Raw genomic sequence first — 22,353 nt, 5'->3', positions numbered from 1 at the left:
AACAACTGTTCGGTCAAGACACCTGGAAAAATGTAGCAAAAAATGAGAGAAAAAAGACTGAGATAAAATGACTGAATGTTGCATTACGTAATTTTGTACAATGCCCTGCACAATAATACACTTCTGAAGTTACTGTATGACAGAACCACAGCAGCCTCTATGGAGTGTGTAGCCTCTTTGAAGAACTGATGGCAGCAGTGCATTTAGCCACAGATGCTAACACTACTGCTATACGAAATCATGTGTTGTGTCATCATGTTTTAGCTACACTTAAAGGAATAGTTCACCCAAAAATGAAAATTCTGGCATCAGCTTCTCACCCGCATGCCAAATGAAACACATGTTAAATTTGTCCATATAGCACACAGGGAGGTAGCAGCCTTCTCCAAAACAACTAGAGCCAATGGGGACCTATAGTTCCAAAACAGGAGTTCCCAAACAATCACAGTATGAATAGAAAGATCTATACACCATTCCATCTTCAACTGCCTATACACCATTATTTGTTGCAAATCAATCAGCTGTAGTGAAAATTTGCACTATGGTGTAAATATACAGACTACAGTAGCCGTGTCCCGTGTATTGTTGAAACTGTGAAGAACTGCTCCCCACTGACTTCAGTTGTTTTGGAAAAGGCTGCTACAGTATAGAGTTGTGCTGGCAACCTCCCTGTGTGTTATATGGACAAACTTCACCTGGGTTTTAACTGGCATGAGGGGGAGTAGTAGATGATGACACCCATTTTTGTGTGAACTGTTCCTTTAACATTTCAAAATGGGACTACTGCTCTGTATGTAAAGCACTGAATTGTTATCATTATGTTCATATTGGCAACTGCACTGTTGGCTATGTTTTTTAATGTCATATGCCATGTAAATGTTTTTCAAAGAAAAATAAATGCTCTTTTCAAAATGTCTGTCCTTGGCTTGAGCACGATATGTTTATCTGATATATTATATGATATGCAATAAGGGGTTCACAATTCGATCACGATATGATATAATCAATAGGTGAAAGTTCAGTGAGAAAGTCTGACTGTCTCTGCAGAATTATGTTTATTTCTGAGCCACCAATCTTTCTAGCGATGACTTCCTAGATTCTACCTAGAATGTAAACAATTTAAAAAATATCATTACAAAATGTAAATAATATAATTTGGATGGAGACCTTGTGAAATTATGATTTCATTTGTGATTACCATACAGCAGAATAAAATGTCACCAATATCTCGATTCATTTCTCTCTCCCACAAATACCTACCGTATATTGGATTTTTGCCCCATCTCTACAAAATGTTGCCCCATCTCTACAAACAAGGACAACAGGACAGCCTTGAGGAGAGAAAAATCAAACTGGGTTTACTGTATTCTTTGTAAAGTCACTCCAGATCTTTTGATCCGAGAGTTTTCTGTGCCCCGACAATGACCCGGCCAGCCTCAGCTACCTGAAATCCCACTTTCCGCTAAGCTCTGGTTTCACTCACTGTGGGAGGCTGTAATTATAGCGTTGGGTTACCCCAAACGATCAGCATGGAACTGCCCTCTCCCTCCAGTTCTCAGAGGTCTTAGCCCCGACCAGAAGATCCAATGGCTGAAGCCAGGAAATGACTGGGCATAAACAGCTGGGGTATCCATGGAAGCTAATCTGGGAGCATTTGATCTACGTCAAGAAGATCACAGACCGACCATTGTCCAGATCTGATACACAGAAGAGAGAGAGAGAGAGAGAGAGAGAGCCCGTCATCAGTGAAATCGTTTCACCCAAAATGTATTGTTGTGTATTTTTCTGCCCTAGTTAAAATATAAGAATACAAGAATGAGGAAAAAATATCAATCTGCAGTTATAAAGAGTTTTACAGACAGAAAAATGTATACATGCCACAATGATAAACAATAGAAATGTAAGAATAAATACCTCACACCCCTCAAACCTGTTGAAATACAGCATGAGTGAATATGTAACATTATACGAAAACAGCATCATTTTAGTGTAACATATGTACAGTATGAAGTAGCCCATACTTCTTTGGCTAAGGAGCATTGGAAATAGGCCGGATCTTGGTTAGGTTTTCAAAGTGGGAGGCAGGCCTCCCCAGGGGGGCTCCAAGCAGTTTCAGGGGAGGCTCAGTGAATGGAACTGAAAAAACATTACATTGGTTATCAAAAGGAGATCTCATAGAATAGCCTACATGTGTGGGATTTGGTTAAAGAGATAGTTCAGAGATTCAGTAGTTTGGGGGAATTTGACAGTTTTTCCCACTTTCCCAGAGTCAGAAACAATTGTTGAGTGACTACGGGGGCCCCTTTTTCCAAGCTTTGTCTTTGGGGAGGCCCACAGTCTCAGACTTTGAAAACCCCTGGTTTAATGTAAATTAAAAACCCTTCCAGTGTCTTTGTTTATGAGATAAATACTTTGGCAGACAGTGAGGCTTCCTCCTCTCATGATGGTCTGTGGCCAGGAGCTATGATGCAGATTGCAAGACTGCCATCTAGTGATAGGAATGGAAAATGTGGGTGTGACAAATACGTTAGAGCAGTGATTGTCAACTCATATCACGGACCCATTAGGGCCACAGAGTCCCGTTTGATGAGGTTTTTCCTCTCCGACACAAATCTGAGAATATTTTTTATTGTCAGATATGATTTTATCCAGAATTACATGACTGTATTGTGGAGCATTGTTGGGCAAGTTACTTTCAAAATGTAATATATTACATATTACTAGTTACTTTAATTTGAAAGTAATACGTTACTTTGCAATAACTGTCTGTGTAGAGTAACTTGTTACTTATTGCACTACTTTTACATTACTTTCACCAAAATAACAGCAGTAGCAGAACCATGCCGAAAAATAATTTCAACCGTCCTGAAGTCAGTAACCGTCCAAACCTCTAAATGTTATCCTTTTCCTTTGTTATTGTCATCTATAGTGGTTATTTGCGTAAAAACACACAATTTGATTAGGAAATGATCTTTATTTAAATATGTGTGTTGATTAAAAAAAGAAAATAATGTAACTCAATTTGTAACTTGTGCTACTTTGCAAAGTAACTGGTATTATAAGATTATTGAAATCCTATTGTAATACGTTATAATACTGAGTTACTGCTAAAAGCAATATATTACATGTAATATGTTACTTTTGTAATGAGTTACGCCCTCTGGTAGGGAGAGATAACAGAGAAACTAGGATCAAAACAGTCATTCTTCGACATTACTACTAATTGTTTTAGCTTGAAATGAGGAAATAATGGTGAAGTTTAATGATTCATAAATCTGCTAGGGACCCCCTGGAACCCCCTCAAGGACCCTTGGTGGTCCCCGGGCCACACATTGAGAACCACTGCCTCACTGTAGCAAACACATAAATCTACCGCTAATAAATGCTTCCAACTGAAAGCTGCATCACCTTGAGGCTCGTGTAGCTGAATGAGCGTGACGTGGACTTGGACTCTTGTCTGTGAAGAGAACAGGGAAGTCCACACAGTAGTTAGCGCCTGTCTGGGTAGTGATCCAGGACAGATGGCCCCATAAATAGCCTGTCAGGAGACAGCAAACAGAAGAGAGGAGGATAAAAGACTCCGGGAAGAGAGAGAAAAGATTTACTGTGCACGGCTGAAACCATGTGAAAAACAAACAAGTGAGCCGCGCGCAATAGCCAATGATAAAGGCTGAGAGACAGGTGGGCCGTCCCATCAGAAGACAGCTCTGCATCTGAACCTGTCCTGACACACACACACACACACACACACACACACACGCACGCACGCACGCACACGCACACGCACAGACACAGACACGCACACGCACACGCACACGCACACGCACACGCACGGCACACGCACACGCACACACACACACACACACACACACACACACACACACACACACACACACACACACACACACACATAGGTGCTGTTATCACACTCAGTGATAAATCCAGGCCCAGGATAGTAAATAGCAGTGTGTTTTATTTTACTGAGAGAGGATATTAGATCCATCTGTAGCACTTCCTCGATTTGTTGTTTGTCCAGACAAAATGACTTTGGGCTCATTTCAATTTAGCAATGAAAAATAGTGTAGGTGTTACGGGTCCCGAGTGTGGTGTGGCCCCCGATGAACAGATGAGGTCACGTTTCTAAAAAATGGTCTCACTACAATGAAATGATACTATGGGGACTAACATCATCACACATGACATGAGTAGCCTACGATTGGGCTCATTGAAACCACAAGAGTCTCAGTTTTCCAGTCATACCAAATTCATGCAATTTCAAGACCCCAGCATGCAGAAATATTGAAAGAGAATAGGCGGAAATAATATATTTATATTGGATGCAAAAGCTGCATGTTTTTTGTTGTTGCAAAAACGGCATGGGATTAGCACAATGTGAGCATGTCTGTAAAGGCGAGACTCGTGGATAACCATCATAGCCTGTATCTACATTATTACCATAGAACTCATTCTCATTCAGATATCTTGAGGTGAGCGAGGTCAATGGACCCCTTTGAAAATGGCCATGCCAGTTTTTTCCCTCGCCAAAATGTATCTTAACTTTAGAGCATTATTTATCCCCCTTCCCTGGGGACATGGTTGGTACCAATGAAGGATGGCTTAGGTCTTCTACTTTCACATACCAGGATCTTCACTTTAGCTTTAAAACTTAGCCCACTACAGACTCTGACAATATCGGCCACGGACACAAATTTCAGAATACAGTAAAAAAAGAAAGAAAGAAAAAAGTTGGAGTGCCAATTGAACAGACACAGATGCATGCCAGTATGAGCTGAAAGTGTTTTCTCATTGGATCTATTCTACATTCAAACCCATGTTGGTCTTGGACGTGATGAAGGCCCTGTCTGTGAAACCAGACAAATGGTTTGATTATGGCCTTCAACATCAGACCCCTCACAAAATCTATCTTAAATACACATTCGCTTCCAACATGCACACACAGCAAAACCATGTTATTTTAACCCCTGGGATTGTAAAAATGAACACTTTCCCAGCGTTTATGTAAGTCCACACCCATCATAGTTAATTTAACAGTTTTAGATAGTTTTAACCAGCCACCCTGAAGCCATATCAGCTTTATGAGTGAACAAATAACACCTAACTCAACAATTGTCACTGAAAAATCAACTTACTATCTTATTAGTGTCACTTATTATCACGGAAATTTGCTGTCTGCCTCCAGAATTTAGCCAATAATTCATTATCCATGAAGCAATATAATAGCATTGTTAAGACAGCTATCTCACCCAAAAGAAGCCGCTAACATAAAATACACCAAAGTTTAATCAAAAGCTTTTCATGGTTCGCAAAATTCCCGAAACAGTGGTATCATGGACATGGTTCGGTGCATTTTCGATACAGCAAAAAAAGTCGAAATGCTGGAAAAAAATTCCTTGATTTTCATTCTACTTATTTATTTTATTATTTTCAGTCTGGTAAAAAATATTAATTTCAATTCATGACCATTTTTGACACATTTAGTCTTTTTTGTCACCATTTTAATGTTCTATATCCTTGTTGAAGACTTGCACTGTACAGCAGTGGAAGATTAATTTGGTTTGCCATGCATATTGAAACTAAAGCCTCGTACCTATACGGTTCACTACGAATATGCGTATTGTTGTATTGTTACACCCATACTCTCAGCTAGCTGCAGGAGAATACCTGTTTAGACAGCAGGTTCCCAGGCAGTAAAGTTCAGATGATGGATTATGACAGACAGCAGAGAGGTTTAAAATCAGATGCGAGGAAAGAGTTGGTCTTCTTCTGAGGTCAGTGGACTTCAACAACGGACTGGACGGTACAGGAGGGTTTACAGGTAAGATACATCTTCAGCATTGTTTTGTTAGATGCTACTTATAAACTCTATATAGCATGCCTATAGTGGTCCAACTGAAACATCACAAAAAGAGTTCCTTTGGATTTTAAAAGCATGTTCTTGCTATTTTACAGGAATTGTCTGCTCTTACAACACCACATCCATCCAAAGATGACAGTGTCCTATTCCCTGGAGGTGGCCAATGCAAAGTTTGGTGGCTTCTCCAAGCTCCTGTTCAGGTGGAAGGGAAGCATCTACAGGCTGCTCTACAGGGAGTTCCTGGTGTTTTGTGGCTTGTACGCCTTTTTCAGTGTGTTTTACAGGTAAATGAACCGATCTCCATCAGATATTGTATCGTCCATTGTTTCAGTTCCTGTGGGTTTGAGTGGTTTAATGTGTTTCACAGGTTCCTCCTCACACCGATGCAGCAGGAGCTGTTTGAAAGTGTCGCCATTTACTGTGATCAGTTTACCAACAACAACTTCATCCCAGTTTCCTTTGTACTGGGTAAGTCCAGTAGGGCCGGGCAATATATCGATAATATATTGATATCGTGATATGAGTCTAGATATGGTCTTAGACTTTGGATATCGTGATATGGTATTGTCTTTTCCTGGTTTTAAAGGCTGCATTACAGTAAAGTGATGTCGTTTTCTGAACTTACCAGACTGTTCTAGCTGTTCTAATTTATTATTTGCCTTGACCCACTTAGCCGTATATTATATATTCACATTACTGATGATTATTAGTTATCAAAAATCCCATTGTGTAACTATTTTGTGAAAACACCAATAGTCATGCCTAAAATAATGTCACAATATCGACATTGAGGTATTTGGTAAAAAAATACAGTGATATTTGATTTTGTCTGTATCGGTCAGCCCTAAAGTCCAGCTGAATTACCTGTGTCTTGCACAAGCTGAATCTAATAACACAAGTCACTATAATTCATATCCCCCCACCCCAAGCATTGCAAGCATTTGTTTTGCAACAAAACCACCCGTTGTTGAGAAAACAGCCATGCCCACTTTTCCCGCTCGTCATAAACTCATTTTTTGAGTTGAGTTTGAGTTGTTGGAAATAATCTTTTCAATGGTTTGGCATACAATGCTACATGGTACATGGTTTCTGGGACTGTTGGGTCAAGGAATTCAGAATGGATGTTGTTGGGATGATTTGACATATTTTTGACCTTCAAATCCAATTTTCCAACACAGTCTCATTCCGGATGCGTAATATATCACCGCTCTGTCAGGAAGGTTTGGGTATCTGGAACCTTATCTGTTAAAAAATGAAAATCCAACCTCCTGTCATGGACTAGCATTCACCTGCTGAGCGATGCACATCCTGGGAACACTGAACAGCAAGGCAGACCTTCTCTCCAGGAGGATTCCACTGGAGAGAGAATGGAGACTGCATCCTGAGGTAGCCGAACAGATAGGGGGTCGGTTCACGGCCATCTGTTCACCTCGAAAGAAAATGTGCACTCTCATGTGATCTTCTGGCTACAGGACAGGAGCGTGCCCTGGAAAGGGCAAATGCCTTAATATCAGATCTGACTCCGTCTTCTAACTCCAGATTCTCCCCCACTCATCCCAGGAGCTCTCTTGCCTCAGGATCATCACCTTCTCCAATATGAAGGGAAGGTCATATTTGTCTTTGACGAGGATGATGAGGCATAGGTTAGCGTAACATGAGAAGATGATAGCATGGCGGATTTGATCAAGGTAGCCCCTCCAGCGGGACTCTGAGCCATCCTCCAGATTCCTAGTCTCACAGGCCTCACAGGTGTGGGAGGTGGCTAGCCAGCAGATCAGCACCATGGCTGATGTGGTCTGTGGTTCCTCTAGGAAGCTGGGCGGCTCAGAGTACCGCTGGAGTGACGACCTTGATCAAATCTATGGTATCATGATCTTCTCACGCCATGCTAATGCTAATCCATCTCATGCTAATGCATCATCTTGGGCATGATCGTCGGCCAGCAAAACATCGACACATCCCCAATGTTTTCCCCAAGCCCGAAGACAAGTTCACAGGAGCTGCTGAGTTCAACTACCTCGTGGTCAACTCCGGAAACAAGATCAGACTGCAGAAGCTCGTGGTCATGCATCTCCCATGAGGCCTGGCGGTGATGTCATTCCTTGCGACGTGCTCACTGCTCACAGCGCTGCCCGATTGAGGATTTAAGACCGCTGGTGAAAGCGAGTGCGGGTATAGCAAACAGAGACGGCCTCATCCTCATCTTTCCTGCATTTATGCAACCGATGGAGTAAACCTTGATAGCATTAGCCATTGGGCTGTTAGCATGGGGTTTAGAAGGCATAGAAGGGAATCGTGACGTGAGATGGACAATAATAGCACAGCGGCATCCATGATTCTTTAGATGGACAGTCACTTCTCCTACTCCACTATTACAACTAGAACGACCGATATATGCCTCTGCCAAAAAGTGAGCAGTCGACATCCATGTCTGTCCAGAATTTGACATTCAAAATGTGAAGAAATTCCGTCAAGACGTTACTGAGGTATGGCATTACTGAACTTGAAATTGCCATTCGTGGGGTCACAGTGACCTTGACCTTTAACCACCAAAATGTAATCAGTTCATCCTTGAGTCCAAGTGGACGTTTGAGCCAAATGTGGTGAAATTCCGTCACGGTGTTCCAGAGATAACGTGTTAAAGAACTAGAAAATGGCATTCATGAGGTCACAGTGAGCTTGAACTTTGACCTTTGATCAGCAAAATGTAATCAGTTCATCCTGGAGTCCAAGTGGACGTTTGAGGCAAATTTGATGAAATTCCGTCAAGGTGTTCTTAATGACAGCTTACAGACTTTGTTGCGACCGCGTATATAACACTTGTTAAATACTTTGTTAAATACTATGTACTGCTATTAAGTGGATATTGATGTACAAATGTTAGCCAATGTATTCCAATGAACACTTTTATCATTCGATTCAATTGAATTCATTCAGAATTAATGACCATAGAGAGCGAAGGTTTGTTTCTCATTAACCACAAGTATTTTTGACCTCTATGTATAACCAGAGCTTTCATTAGAGCCTAATATGAAGGCTCTACGACGACGTTGAAAAATTGACCTTTCTGAGCTGGAAATTGGATTTGAAGGTCAAATAGGTCAAATCATCAAAACATCAATTCTGAATTCCTTGACCCCAAAAGTCCCAGAAGCCATGTACTGTGCACCATATAGGCCAAACCATTGAAAAGAGTATGAAAAGTGGGTGTGGCCATTTTCTCAACAAGGAGTCGTTTTGGTGCAAAATAAATGTTTGCAATCGACTCAGAATCATGACAAACCCCTAGTTTGAGCCCTCACAAGCTGTTTAAGGCAGAAGTAAACCCCAACTTTCAGCAGCTGTCACAGGAGTTGAAAGAAATAATTTTTGATATGTCTTAGTAGACACCTTTACAAACACTTTGCCTTTGGTGAAGAAATAGTCTTGGTAAGGAATTTATTCCCAGATTGGCCAGATATCTGTTAACATTCCCTACCTATCTGTGGTTTGACAGGTTTCTACATCAGCTTGGCCTTTAACCGCTGGTGGGGTCAGTACACCAGCTTCCCGCTGCCTGACAACCTGATGATGGTGGTGTCCGGGAACGTCCACGGGAAGGACGAGAGGGGCCGCCTGCTGCGCCGCACGCTCATGAGATACGCCAACTTATCATCCGTTCTTATCCTGCGCTCCATAAGCACAAGAGTCCACAAGCGTTTTCCTACTTTGGAGCACATTGTGGAGTCTGGTGAGACTGAATTAGGTTGCTATTTGTTATTTTATTTTTTATTTTTTGCATTGCGGAACATGTGTTTCAGAGGCACATGAACTTATTGGGTCATTTCATAAAAAAATATCTATCTCATTTGATCATGTCATCGCAGGATTTATGACGACACACGAGCTGAAAAACTTTGAGTCGCTGCACTCTGATTTCAACAAGTACTGGATGCCTTTGACTTGGTTTGCAAACCTGGCGTCCAGAGCGAGAGAGGAGGGGCGAGTGAGGGATGACATCGCACTCAGGCTGCTCATGGACGTCAGTGTTATATTATGTATACTGTATATACACACACACACACACACACACACACACACACACACACACACACACACACACACACACACACACACACACACACACACACACACACACACTATATACTATATTGTGTGTTGTGTGTGTGTGTGTGTGTGTGTGTGTGTGTGTGTGTGTATATATCTTATCATATCATATCATATATGACACACACACACACACACACACACACACACACACAACACACAATATAGTATATAGTGTGTGTGTGTGTGTGTGTGTGTGTGTGTCATATATGATATGATAAGATATATATACACACACACACACACACACACACACACACACACACACACACACACACACACACACACACACACACACACACACACTATACTACTGTATGTAGCCCTAATATATATACACCATACTATATGTGTGTGCAGGAGCTCAATAATTACAGAGCCAAGTGCAGCCTGCTGTTCCACTATGACTGGATTAGCATCCCTCTGGTCTACACTCAGGTAGGCTGAGCAGTAAAACAAATAAATAAAACAATTTTAATGGATTGTTAGGACCTTTGTCTTGTGTTTTTTTTTAATCTGTGCTACAATCATATTTTTCAGACAAAATAAACCCTTGAACTTCAATCCTTGATCACTAGAAAACGTGTTATCCCGTAGTACTTTATCCTATCTCTCTTGACCCATACAGGTGGTTACTGTAGCCGTTTACTCGTTTTTCGGCTTCTGTCTGATTGGCCGACAATTCCTGAACCCCGCGAAGGGATACAAGGACCACCAACTAGACATGTATGTTCCTGTTTTCACACTGCTCCAGTTCTTCTTCTACACCGGCTGGCTCAAGGTGAGACCTCACATTTCATTGTTCACTTAAAGAAATACATTTTTGTTCTGAAAGAGGGGGCCTCATCATGTGGGGGACGGCTTTAGCTCAGGAGGTAGAGCGGGTCGGCCAATGACGCAAGGGTTGGCGGTTCGATCCCCGCTCCCTCCCAGCTGCTGTCGTTGTGTCCTTGGGCAAGACACTTAACCCCAAATTGCTCCCGATGGTGTGTAGGCACCCTGCGTGGCAGCCTGCCGCCATTGGTGTATGAATGGGTGAATGTAGACTATCTATTCATTGTAAAGCGCTTTGGATAAAAGCGCTATATAAATGCAGACCATTTACCATTTACCATGTATTTCTGTTCTGTAGGTCGGGGAACTGATCATCAATCCATTTGGCGAGGATGACGATGATTTCGAAACCAACCAACTAATTGACAGAAACATTCAGGTTTCTTTCCAATACAGTCATACTGGCATAATGTCAATATTAATGACTCACTGCTGTCATTTGAGTTGTGTTCCTCCCATACTATAATGTAGGTGTCAATGCTGGCTGTGGATGATATGCACCAGAACCTGCCTCCGACTGTGAAGGACAAGCACTGGGTGCAGAAACATTTCTCCGTCCCCTACACCCTGTCCACAGCAGCAGAGACTCTCACACCGGCCTTCATGGGCTCCACCTACGACATGAGGTACACTGAGTTTTGACCTGTCAGTCAACCTGCACATCAGAGTCGGGGTTATGAACTGAATTGAGAATGCGTGATCAATTCCAATTCATTTCCTGGAGGTGGAATTGGAATGTCACCCAGCTCTAAGAAAACAGAATTTGGAAGGAATTGGAATGGGAGGAAACATAATTGAATTCTGTGAAATCCCAACAGTATGAATTACAAATGAAATATACATTTTAAACAAATCAAATACATTAAGTCATAATGTGTGTATTGTGATTATTAGCCCATTTTATACATAAAATACCACCCGAAAGATGCCTTTAACATTTTATGATATTCAGTCATGTATACGTACACTGCATATAACCTCAGATATGTGGCAAGAAAAGAAAAACATGGAAGTTCACAGAAATCCATCAATGTCCTGAAATTCCAATTCAATTCCACTTGTTTCCTGTAGGCTTTTTCAAATACCAATTCCTCACTTGAGTTCATCCATGAATTGACCCCCAACCCTGCTGCCCATCAACACAGCCTAACACAGCCTTGTAAAAACATCTCCCATGTCTGTCACACGCAGGATGAGTGCTGAAGACCTAGAGATCCATCAGCCTGTGGACTCTGCTTTAAAGAAACAGTATTTACCTCTCAAAGGCTCTCTGGGCGATGGGCTGGACAAGCTTCTGCAGAGGGGCAAAGGCCTTTTCCTGGGCGGGAGCCTCCCGTCTCTGCTGGACAGCTCATCACACATTAAGGATGAGGGTGCTGATGTTGATGGGCAGCCTGTACGCACTCTTTCTCCTGAGGGGGGCAGCAATGCTTCGAATCATAAAGAAGAAGAAAAGCCACTGATTACAATTGCAGTGGAACACTGCAAATGAGCTGACATATTGTTGCGTATTGGTAGCTGTGTATTCATGCATTCAGTTGTACTGTATGTGGCTATTAAAGTGAATCTGAAAATGTTTGAGAATCACTGCAGTATGCATACTATAGGAATATTGATATTGTTACCATCATAAACTCAGTACTATAGGCACACTATAAGACATTTTAGGAATATTATAGGCCTAATGGTTTTTCCTCAGGGTATTTGTAGTAGCCTACTAAACTTATTAAAGTTAGAACTGGAGAACGTTGTGTCCAAATTCCATTCAGGCACATTAACTAGCATTTAAGTACCTACTTTAAGATTAAGAAAGGAAATTACCTTCAGTTTATGTTAATTAGAACCATTCTTAGGGGTAAAATAATTGACTTCAGCTGCACTTTTGCAATCATGTTTCTATTTCTACAATCAGTAGATGGCGGTATTGGGCAGGACACAAGGCAGCAACAAGAACAATATACAAACTGTTTTTTATTTAGGTATAAAAGAAAGATGCATCCATTTCCATACAGTCTATAGACCGTTTCAACTTGACAACATAAACATTCTAAATATAGTTGACCCTATAGCGTATTTCCTGTTGCAGCTGACAGGAAATGAACTCGGGTCCAAACTGTTCCCTAGCAACCGAATTCCAGTGAAACGGTCTCGATACATTGTACATTGGCAATAATAAGAATCACTTGCTACAGAATCAGTGTAAACATTTTTCCGGTTGGTCATTTTGTCTTAAAGTCTCTGTGATAAGATAAGAGTGCAGGACACTAACTGTAAACAATGCACACCTCCTTCTCTTTTGTAATAAAATAAGAACTGACAGACACTGAGAGAGACTAGACAACAGACATGTAAATGCAATGTGCAGAAGCAACAAAAAAGCAATATAAAAAAACAAGGCGATACGTTACTGTGTTGATTGTTGTCTTAACTGCTGGAAAGATTTGAGAAAACTTGGCTGGGCTTTCTTCAGGCCAGCCTTTAACCCTCACAGAGGAACCGTAGAGAATAGATTTGAGCACGGTTATCAGGCAATTAGTTCATCTTATGAGTCAGACTGAATCACTGGCACGGAGCTCTGCACAGGCAGGTAATTCATCCAGGCAGCAGGGGGCAGTGCAGCCACGCTCCAGGCAGCCACCTAGTTCTGGGTATGTGAGCAGGGTTCAATGTCTTGCTCAACGACACGTCCATTGGTTACATGACTGTATGGGCTCTTTCAGTGAGGGGGCTGCTAAATACTAGGACACCTACCAACCCATACTTTTTTTTTTAACATAGGCTACCGCTACCCCTTTCTGAAATAAATCTCAATTTACAGTTTGGAGTTTTATTTATACAAAGACTCCAAATTTATTGGAGGGAGAGCGGCTCTGGAGGCAGAAATAATCTTATCGCTTGAGTTAAACCTGAACGAGCGGAGCCAAAGAAGCACATGACTCTAACCTTAGAATGAATCACAAAAATGCAGGGAGCAATAGAGAAGATAGTTAATAATATAGTACTCTTGCTACTATCTGGAAACATTCAGTTACCATGTTGATCCAGGTCAGCTAGGCTAATCGTGCATTCCTTTATAACTGGGGACTGGTAATCTTACGACTTCAAAGGTCATGAGCTGGGCGGTGACGTCATCAGAGCTGGTATGTCCCATTCCAAACTCGTAGGAGTCTCAGCAGCCCCAACCTCAAAAATCCAAGATGGCTGCGCCGCGCAACAACAGTAGTAGTATAATCGTAGTAATGTTGTTTAGCACTTCTGTTTTGTTTGTGTCTCATTAAATCAGCTGTACACACAGCACTGCCTAACATCTATCTGTGTGGACATGAGGCTGCAGTGTTTGTATGCGCAAATTGCCGCGAAATGCCATGTTGTCAAATTTATTGCTAACAATGGCTAACAATGGCTAGCCTGGCTAGCGACTGGATCTGACCAATGAACAGTGAACTTCCCAGCTCAAGTTTTCTGCAAATGGAACGCTAACAAAACGGATGTGATGTCATTTAGCCTCCACATCCCAGTTATTTTGCGATAAAGGAACGCACGATAAGTAGCTAACCTGGATAACTTTGGCTAGACTGCATTTTTCTAGTTCAAACTAGCCATACTAGACTAAGTTAGGGGGAAAGTAGTGCCATTTATATTTTCGTATTTATATTTTTAACCAGCGTTCCTTTCTGCTGGCTAATTTGTGCTCCAAAACACTCACTGGTTATTTGGTCCATTGACTTTCAACTTAACCAATGAGTTGACCTCTGCTTCCAGGGCAGCTCCGCCTCCAAGAATGTTTGTGCTCTTGGTTCCACTCTTTGTACTTTGTCATTTATGTATCTTTTCAGTTACACTTTTCACATCTGTGACATTGTGGCCAATGCTGCTACACCACAACAATGCTTGTGGAATGTATCGTGTTCTGGTAGTGTGTTGATGTTTAGTCTACTGTCATACACTACGTCTTGTCTGCACCACATGTGAGCCCGTGCTATGTCCTGTCCTCTGATGTGCATGTCACCAGGTCAAATTCACTGTGCATCTGTTGTACTTGGCAAAAGAAAGCGATTGTGTCTCCGCATCATGAGTCCAGATAGATGGAATAGATCTGACTGAGGCAGCGGTCGACGCCTCCTGCCTGGAAGAGGAAGCTGTCGTCTGGGCAGGGAGAGATGGAGCAGCCGCCCCCGGCCTGGCCCTGGAGGTCCTGCAACAGGTCGAACCCTGAGGCGAGAGGAACAGGGTACAAGATTAGAATAGAATAAGAAAATAAGAATAGTATTTTCACAAATTCTTTTTAAGTGCTATTGTTAACGGGAGTAGGCAATGAAACTTCCACTTATTTTAGGCTTGTTAACTATACATATAAATGTGGGAAAGGAAATTGCCTAAAGTGAATCAATATCTTTTATTTAAATACTGTTCCTCAGCATCTTTCAATCATGTTGTAATAGTAGTTGTCACCTTTTCCAACTCTAATTTTGGAGCTAAAAGTCTTCACTCAAGGCTCTTTTTCTTCTGTCTAAAAGATACCAAGCCATTTAGTTTAGCTGGTAGAACGATCCTCCAACCTACTTGGCTTCTTATCAGATCACCCGTGAACGGCACACCATATAAATAGTACAGACTACTGGTTTAAGTGGCCAGGTCGCCTGCAGCCTGTGACAGTGACACGCCTGCTTTTTAGCGTTTACCTGTGTCTGAAAACCCTGCATATAAGCGGTAATTTTGATGTAAAAAAAACGAGCAGGCCCCTGGCTGTCCACACAAGGAGCGTATTTTTCCGTGCCGGGCATCCGCGACTGGCTCGTCTTCATCTTTTGTTTTCACATATCTACCTAATTTTTATCATGAGTTCATAACCTCATGTATATCGTCATGTGTTCATGACAACTGTTCATGGCATGTCCATGTCTTGGGATTGGGGTAAACACTGAATACTGACCACAGTAGGACAAAGAGTGTTTGTTAAAGGGACACTCCGCCGATTTTCAACCAGCTTTGTATCATTAGAACATCAGCAGTATATCAGTAAGCTGTAAACAGGTTTGAAGTCATTCATTTAGTTTGACAGTTATTGAGAGTTGATATGAGTAAAGTTGTGGACCAGTGTTGTCATTTGTGCATGAATGAGATCACTGGTCCACAACTTTACTCAAATCAACTCTCAATAACTGTCAAACTAAATGAATTACTTCAAAACTGTTAACAGTTTTCTGATATACTACTGATGTTCTAATGATGCAAAGCTGGTTGAAAATTGGCAGAGTGTTCCTTTAACAACGTTGTGGTGTAGGTAGGTCTATAGCAGGGGTCACCAACCTTTTTGAGGTCGAGGGCTACCTGAAGGGTAGAGAGTCATGTGGGGGGCTACCTGTTGAAATTTGCTCGATTTACCTTTAAATAATGAGTATTATGCATTTAATCGAGACATACACTCTTTTCTTTCACTGTTGTGAAGAAGAACTCTTCCTCCCACTCCTCGTGAAATTGGTAATGTTTTTTCTTTCGCTTTTCTGCCATTGTTCTTGCTTTCCATCATTTAGCTTAGCCGACTGATATAACCATTGGCAGCTGGCAGTCGCACTGTCGCAGAGTGAATGACGTAGTGACGTAACGTAAAACTAAACTTTGACCCCAGCCCAGGCGGATCAAAATAGTTAATCAATAATTCATTATACACAGACAATAAACGTTTTTAAAACGTATGCATTGTTAAACCAATTATTTTCTACATTCGTGTGTTATTGTGGGAGGGAGGAGAAAAACAAATAAAAAATATTTTTTTCTGATTATATTTTTTTGTTTTGTTTTTTGTTTTTTGTTTTGTTTTTCCTTTCTTTCCCCTGTGTCTGAGCCTGTTCTCTGTTTTGTCTTGTTTGTGTTCTATAAAAATTTAAAATATGAAAAAAAAAAAAAAAAAAAAAAAAACATTTTTCTGAACGTGGCCTGCGGGCACCGTGTTGGCTACCACTGGTCTATAGTCTCTCTCTCTGTCCCTCTCTAGCTCTGTTGTGCCGGATGACCACCTGAAACCCCACTTCAGATAGCAACGTCACTCCCACCTCTCTCTCTTTCCCCCTGTCTCTTTTGCTCACGGCTCGCGTAAAAAATAGAACAGACGCCGAACTAAAGCGCAGCAGAGCGTGACCGGGTGCGGACAGTCAGATCAGTTAACATGGGCGCCGAATGAAAACTGGCTGCGCACCACGGCGCTGCACTGCGCTTACTGCGCTGTGTTTTTGCCATGACACTTAAATCCACAATTAGAGAAACTGAATGATGAAATTCAGGTAATGATTCCCTCCCCCTAAAACTGACAATCTCATATCATTCAGGTCTGTGCACATTAACTGTCGCGGCCAGGCTGGCCTGTTCTTCAGACAAACCTGGAAACTGTCTGGCTGTTGACTGACCTGTAGAGTGTGATGATGCAGAGGGGTTTGGGAAATAACTGGCTGGTTCAAAGCCTCCGTCGCTTACTGTCTGAACCATCTTTCCTTCTCCATACAGACAGCCTTTGGTGAGACCAGGAGGAGCACAGAGGGAAACCACACACAGGAGCGGAGGATGACAAGAATGATACCACAAATATGCAGGGGAATTAATCAATAAAAGTGATGAACAAAGCTGCATACGAATATCTGCTGAGGCTTCAAGTCCATCCAAAAAATGGAAATTCAGTCATTGTCTACTCACCTCCTTCATGCCGATGGAAGGACGGGTGTTTTTAGTCCACAAAAGATGTGTGGAGTTTCACAGCAAAACACCTTTGCAGAATTCTACTAAACAATTGAAGTGGTGGTGACCAACTTTCAAACGTAAAAAACAAAAAAAAACAAAAGCCTCCATACTGAACCTGGCGTAATCCAAGTCTCCACAAGCCCCAAGATGGCAAGTTGACTTGAAAAGACATAATTTACACCCTGTTTTTAGCTGAAATTGTCACTGTTGCAGATCCACCGGGTCCTGTTCTTCTTCCTTTTTCCTACAGGCTACAATGAAGATTTCAGCTAAAAACAGGGGGTAAATGACGTGTTTTCAAGTCTATCTGGCATCTCAGGGCTTGTGGAGACTTGGATTATACCGGGTGAGCAGTATGGTGGCATTTCATGATTTTTTGTTTTTCTACTATTTTGTTTTTCCTTTTACCTTTGAAAGTTGGACCCCATCAACTTAAATTGTGTAGGAGAATTCTGCAACGGTGTTTGGCTGTGAAACGCCACCAATATTTTGTGGACTAAAAAACGTCAGCCGTCCTTCCATCGGCATGGGCGATGTGAGTAATGACTGAATTTTCATTTTTGGGTGAACTTCTCCTTTAAAAGGGGTTATTGTCTGTACCTTGTTGCTCCGACAGCAGCTCTTGCTGGTGGCTGTAGACTTTGTGGTAGCCATGCGTCCTCATGGTGTCCAGCCTGTCCGCTGAGCTCGCTGCACTGCCATCAGCAGGTAGGAACGACGCAGCCAGTCTGTCCCTGTGGAAATGCAATCCCACGTGAGTTGATTATGCACAACTTGACTTCGCACCTTTAACTAGATTAAATCATGGTTTATTAACCAATTGTGTCACATCAAAACTAATTTGAGTCAAGCGAGATTACATTTCAACTTTAAGCTGACAGCTGAAGTGATTTAACTTCCAATTTGGCAGTATTTTTGAGGTGGGTGGAGGAAAATAAATGAGTTCCTCGAAGAAAACTCCAGACTCGGCCCAGATGAGTTTTATGATAATGCCTTTGTTTTCATTTTCTTCCACCAAGCTTTGGGACTGGTCTCCGCTCTCCTGCTGCCAGCTGAAGCCACACATCGTCCTTTTACTTGACAGTGCATGATGTTGTCTGTTTTCTGATCCTCCCACACAAAATCAAAAAACTCCACCACAAGATTCTTCTCAAAAGAAGATCAATTTGAGCTTCTTCGCCAAGACATGAGAACTTATTATGGCAACAAATACTTTAGTTTGCTAATTATCAAGATAAGACAGCAGAGCAACAATGAATCATTGTCTAGGATTGAGTGATTGATTTTACAACAACAAAAAACAACAAAATCCAAGGGATATGAAAAAGTGTAAACACTTATTTCCATCATGGTCCCTGGTCTTATAAAAACATGACATGCCATAACACATAACATCATGTAAACAATACCGAACAGTCAAGGATAAAGAGAACAAGAGAAAATCAAACTATTACCAAATAACAATTTTCAAGTCAAATGTATCAGAGTATCATGTGAGTAGCCTTTTCTCTCTTTTTTCTTTTTTTTTCTTTCTTTCTGTCTTAGAGCCCTGTTTTTGTTAGGCAACGACTATAATTTTGGTTTAACTCATTTAAACTATGGTTAAATCTAAATTGTGCAACATATCCTAACTCAATTTTAAATATAGATTTACTTATTTTCAATTCACAAATTAAAACTTTGATTTACCACAAACCCCAGATTACACGAAACTGTGTTGGTGCAACTGAGCCCTTTTTTTTTGTTTTTGAGTTAGCTAGTTTATTCAGACAGCCACAGCTGGCACTGTTCTTCACCGACGCCACAAGTGTTATACCAGGCACAAACATATAAACACAACAGTCACATGCAAACAGTTCAACTTATAAGGTAGCATTTTCACCTCGTGGGGGGGGGGGGGGGGGGGGGTTATATAGGCAGGCTTTGTAGAGAGCTGTATCCATCGTTACCCTGCAAGAATGTGCTGAGTGTGCACAAACATCACTGACTCAACATGGAAACGAATGAGTCAGTGGAGCCAAGTCGAAAAGAAGGGGGAAAAAAGCAGGCTATGGAATGTCTCTCCAAGGAGATATGCAGCTTAAACTCCCCCAGTACGGTATTTGAGTTCCCCCCCCCCCTTCAAAGAGCTCTCTCTCTGGGCCTGAGAACTGTGCAGGCTGATGTATACTGAGCGTATTGGTCCCCAGAGCCGAGTGGCCTTGGGTTCTGCTGGAGGGGTTTTTAGTGGGTTTCATAAACAAGCCAGGCCTTGTCACAGATACCGATGGCTGCTGGCCCGCGTGCCCTCCACATACTCACGACCTGACCAGCTATAAAAGACGGAAATGTTTGGCGATTTCTTTTACATATCTATCATTTATCTTCCCCGGTCCCCTTTATTGCCCATTTCCCATGTCAAATGACATTACATTAAATTTAACAGTCTCAGTTTTCAGAGGAGAAATACAATAAAAGCCAGAATTAATCAGAAGGACTTTGTGAAACGCAAACTGATATAACTTACAGATGGCTGTGGCTTCCCGAGGTAATAAAGACCAGGCTTTTCTATAAGGTTATGTAAACAACGTTTGCTTTGATATACTACGGCTGTTGAAATGAATGTGCGCGGCGTTTGCCACGATGACTGCGAGCCCCAAGAATTCGACACGTCCCCCCCCCCCTGTTCGACAGCCCCAGAATGATCATAGCTCATATGGAGCTGACCTTAAGGGTAAACAACCCGGCGTCTGCTCCAACGCTTACATTCTTGCAACGTTGCAACAACATAGCTGGGATGTCTGAGCGCTGCTTCGATCTGTCGTCCTGCGGTCGCCGTGCCCAAACTTCTGACATGCACGGCTTTAGCAGAGCGCCCGGGCCGGAGGGAGAGGCTGTCAGCACAGCCTCGGGAAACAGCTACACACGGTCATCCTTTTTTTCCAGCTAAACCCTGAGCCCTTCATCACTCTTTCTCTCTTTCTCTCTTTCTCTCTTTCTCTCTCTCTCTCTCTCTCTCTCTCTCTCTCTAGATAACTATAGCCAGCTGCCTTCCCTCATATCTGGAATGAGAGGAATCCTTCATGCAAACATTTATAAGATCTTACTTTGTCATCACACTGTTTATCGTGTGTGTGCGTTATATGCACCCGTCACCCGTGCCTTAGCCTAATCCATGCCGGCTTTTCGACAGCGGCACACTTGGGTTGGATTGAGCTGGTTCACCAGAGGTGCCAGCCCGTGCAATCCAAACTAATCTGTTTTCAGCTTTGGCTAGGAAGAGCTGCCATCTTTATTCAAGCATCAGTGTATCTCCAGATTGGAGTATTTTTTTATTTTTTTATTTTTTTTATGATTCCCCCCCGTTGTCTCCCCAATTTCACTTGGCCAACTCCCCCTGCCACGATGTCCCCTGTCGTTGCTCCACCCCCCTCTGCCGATCTGGGGAGAGTTGAGACGAGCACATGATTCCGGTGATACCCAGCCGCTTCTTTTCACCTGACAGCGAGGAGATTCTCCAGGAGGACCTAGCGCATACACGGGCAAAATGTGGCCCCATGGCCGGACCTGGCCCCTGGACCATCTCAATCCGGCCCCCAAGGTCCTCAAAGAAAAACAAAACAACCCCCAAAAAATCAATAAAAGGCACAATTATGGTAATAAATCTCATCTGCTACAGCCATTGGATTTGTATCAATATTATATCGGGAGATCAACAAGAAATTACCAATCACAACGGGAGAGAGGGTTAAAAATAGGGAGACCCGTGAAAATCAGGAGTGTTGGCAGATATGATCTCCAATGTGTGACCCTTCGCTTACTTGATGTAAGTCAGTATGGCCCTCTGAAAAAAAAAAAGGTTGCCCACCCCTGACCTAGCCCGCCCTGACCTAGCCCGCCCTGACCTAGCCCGCCCTGACCTAGCCCGCCCTGACCTAGCCCGCCCTGACCTAGCCCGTGAGAGGACCACGCTATTCCGCCCCAGTTCCCCTCCGCCCGAACAGGTGACCCAATCGACCAGAGGAGGTGCTAGTGCAGCGACCAGGATATACATGTATACCCTTAATCCGACTTCCTATGTATACCTTGCAGACACGGCCAACCGTGCCTGTATGGACACCCGAGCAAGCCGTAGGTAACACGGGGGCTCGAACCTGCGACCCTCGTGTTGGTAGGCAGGCCGGGAATCTACCGCTGCACTACCCGGACGCTCTGACTGAAGTATTTCTGCGATATAGATTTACCAGATGGAGATTTAGTGGAGTCTAAGGTGCGACCAGTCAGGCACTTAAGAGACATTACACGCGAGAAATGCAAGAAGTGTAAAAATGTCGGGGGATGTCAAACTTTCGGTTAAACCCGCTATTTGGATCCTGTGTCACTCTGAGCTTCTGCAAAGTAAACTCCATTACTTCTCCTTCCTCTGAATGTATAACAGCCGTTCTGTTGCGAGAGCCGTCTCTCTGTGTATCTGATGGATATCCAGCTCCAACAAGCCAATCCCAGCCTCCTTCCCCCCCTGACCACAAAACACATAAACACTACACATCACAAATACGCGCTGATGGACGAGCTTTAGGGCAGCCGTCTCAATCGCTCGCTAGCATTAAATAATTAAAAAGAAGTAGAAATGCCTGGTCCCGGGCCAGGGTAAACACGCGGCGGGGCTATGAGGTCAGAGCTCCATGCCGGCCGCGCCGCGAGGCAAAGATAATTGACTTTCACGTGTTTCACATCTCGCTAAGTCATTTGGAGGGAAAAACAAGTGCTCGTCTGGTATTGGCTTTGGCAGGCCGGCGTGTTCTGCGGGCTGCGTTGGGATTCTT

The 22,353-nt window shown here is 42.7% G+C and overlaps 2 protein-coding genes across 2 annotated transcripts in view; one reads left to right on the top strand and one right to left on the bottom strand.

The window, feature by feature from the left end:
* Positions 1-6,007: 6,007 nt before the first annotated feature.
* Positions 6,008-12,308, top strand: LOC310792382 (bestrophin-4-like; the record flags this gene model as incomplete). Its single annotated transcript, XM_083654099.1, has 9 exons — positions 6,008-6,159; positions 6,243-6,343; positions 9,372-9,605; positions 9,742-9,896; positions 10,343-10,420; positions 10,611-10,763; positions 11,115-11,195; positions 11,288-11,442; positions 12,008-12,308. The coding sequence occupies 9 exons, from the start codon at positions 6,008-6,010 to the stop codon at positions 12,306-12,308; spliced, it is 1,410 nt and encodes a 469-aa protein (XP_083510225.1).
* Positions 12,309-14,557: 2,249 nt separating this feature from the next.
* The window catches only part of glis1a (GLIS family zinc finger 1a), a gene marked incomplete at its 5' end in the record, with an annotated part of 30,825 nt that continues 23,029 nt past the window's right edge, over positions 14,558-22,353 (bottom strand). The window contains 3 exons of the mRNA XM_083654098.1: positions 14,558-15,028; positions 17,221-17,322; positions 18,149-18,282. Coding sequence (XP_083510224.1) covers positions 14,886-15,028; positions 17,221-17,322; positions 18,149-18,282 — 379 coding nt within the window. The 3' untranslated portion in view covers positions 14,558-14,885. The remainder of the gene's footprint in view (positions 15,029-17,220; positions 17,323-18,148; positions 18,283-22,353) is intronic.

Source organism: Poromitra crassiceps, assembly GCF_964638095.1.
Source record: "Poromitra crassiceps genome assembly, chromosome: 17".
Lineage (NCBI taxonomy): Eukaryota > Metazoa > Chordata > Actinopteri > Beryciformes > Melamphaidae > Poromitra > Poromitra crassiceps.
The sequence above is the reverse complement of the archived record's forward strand: the minus strand, read 5'-3'. Positions and strand labels throughout refer to the sequence as shown.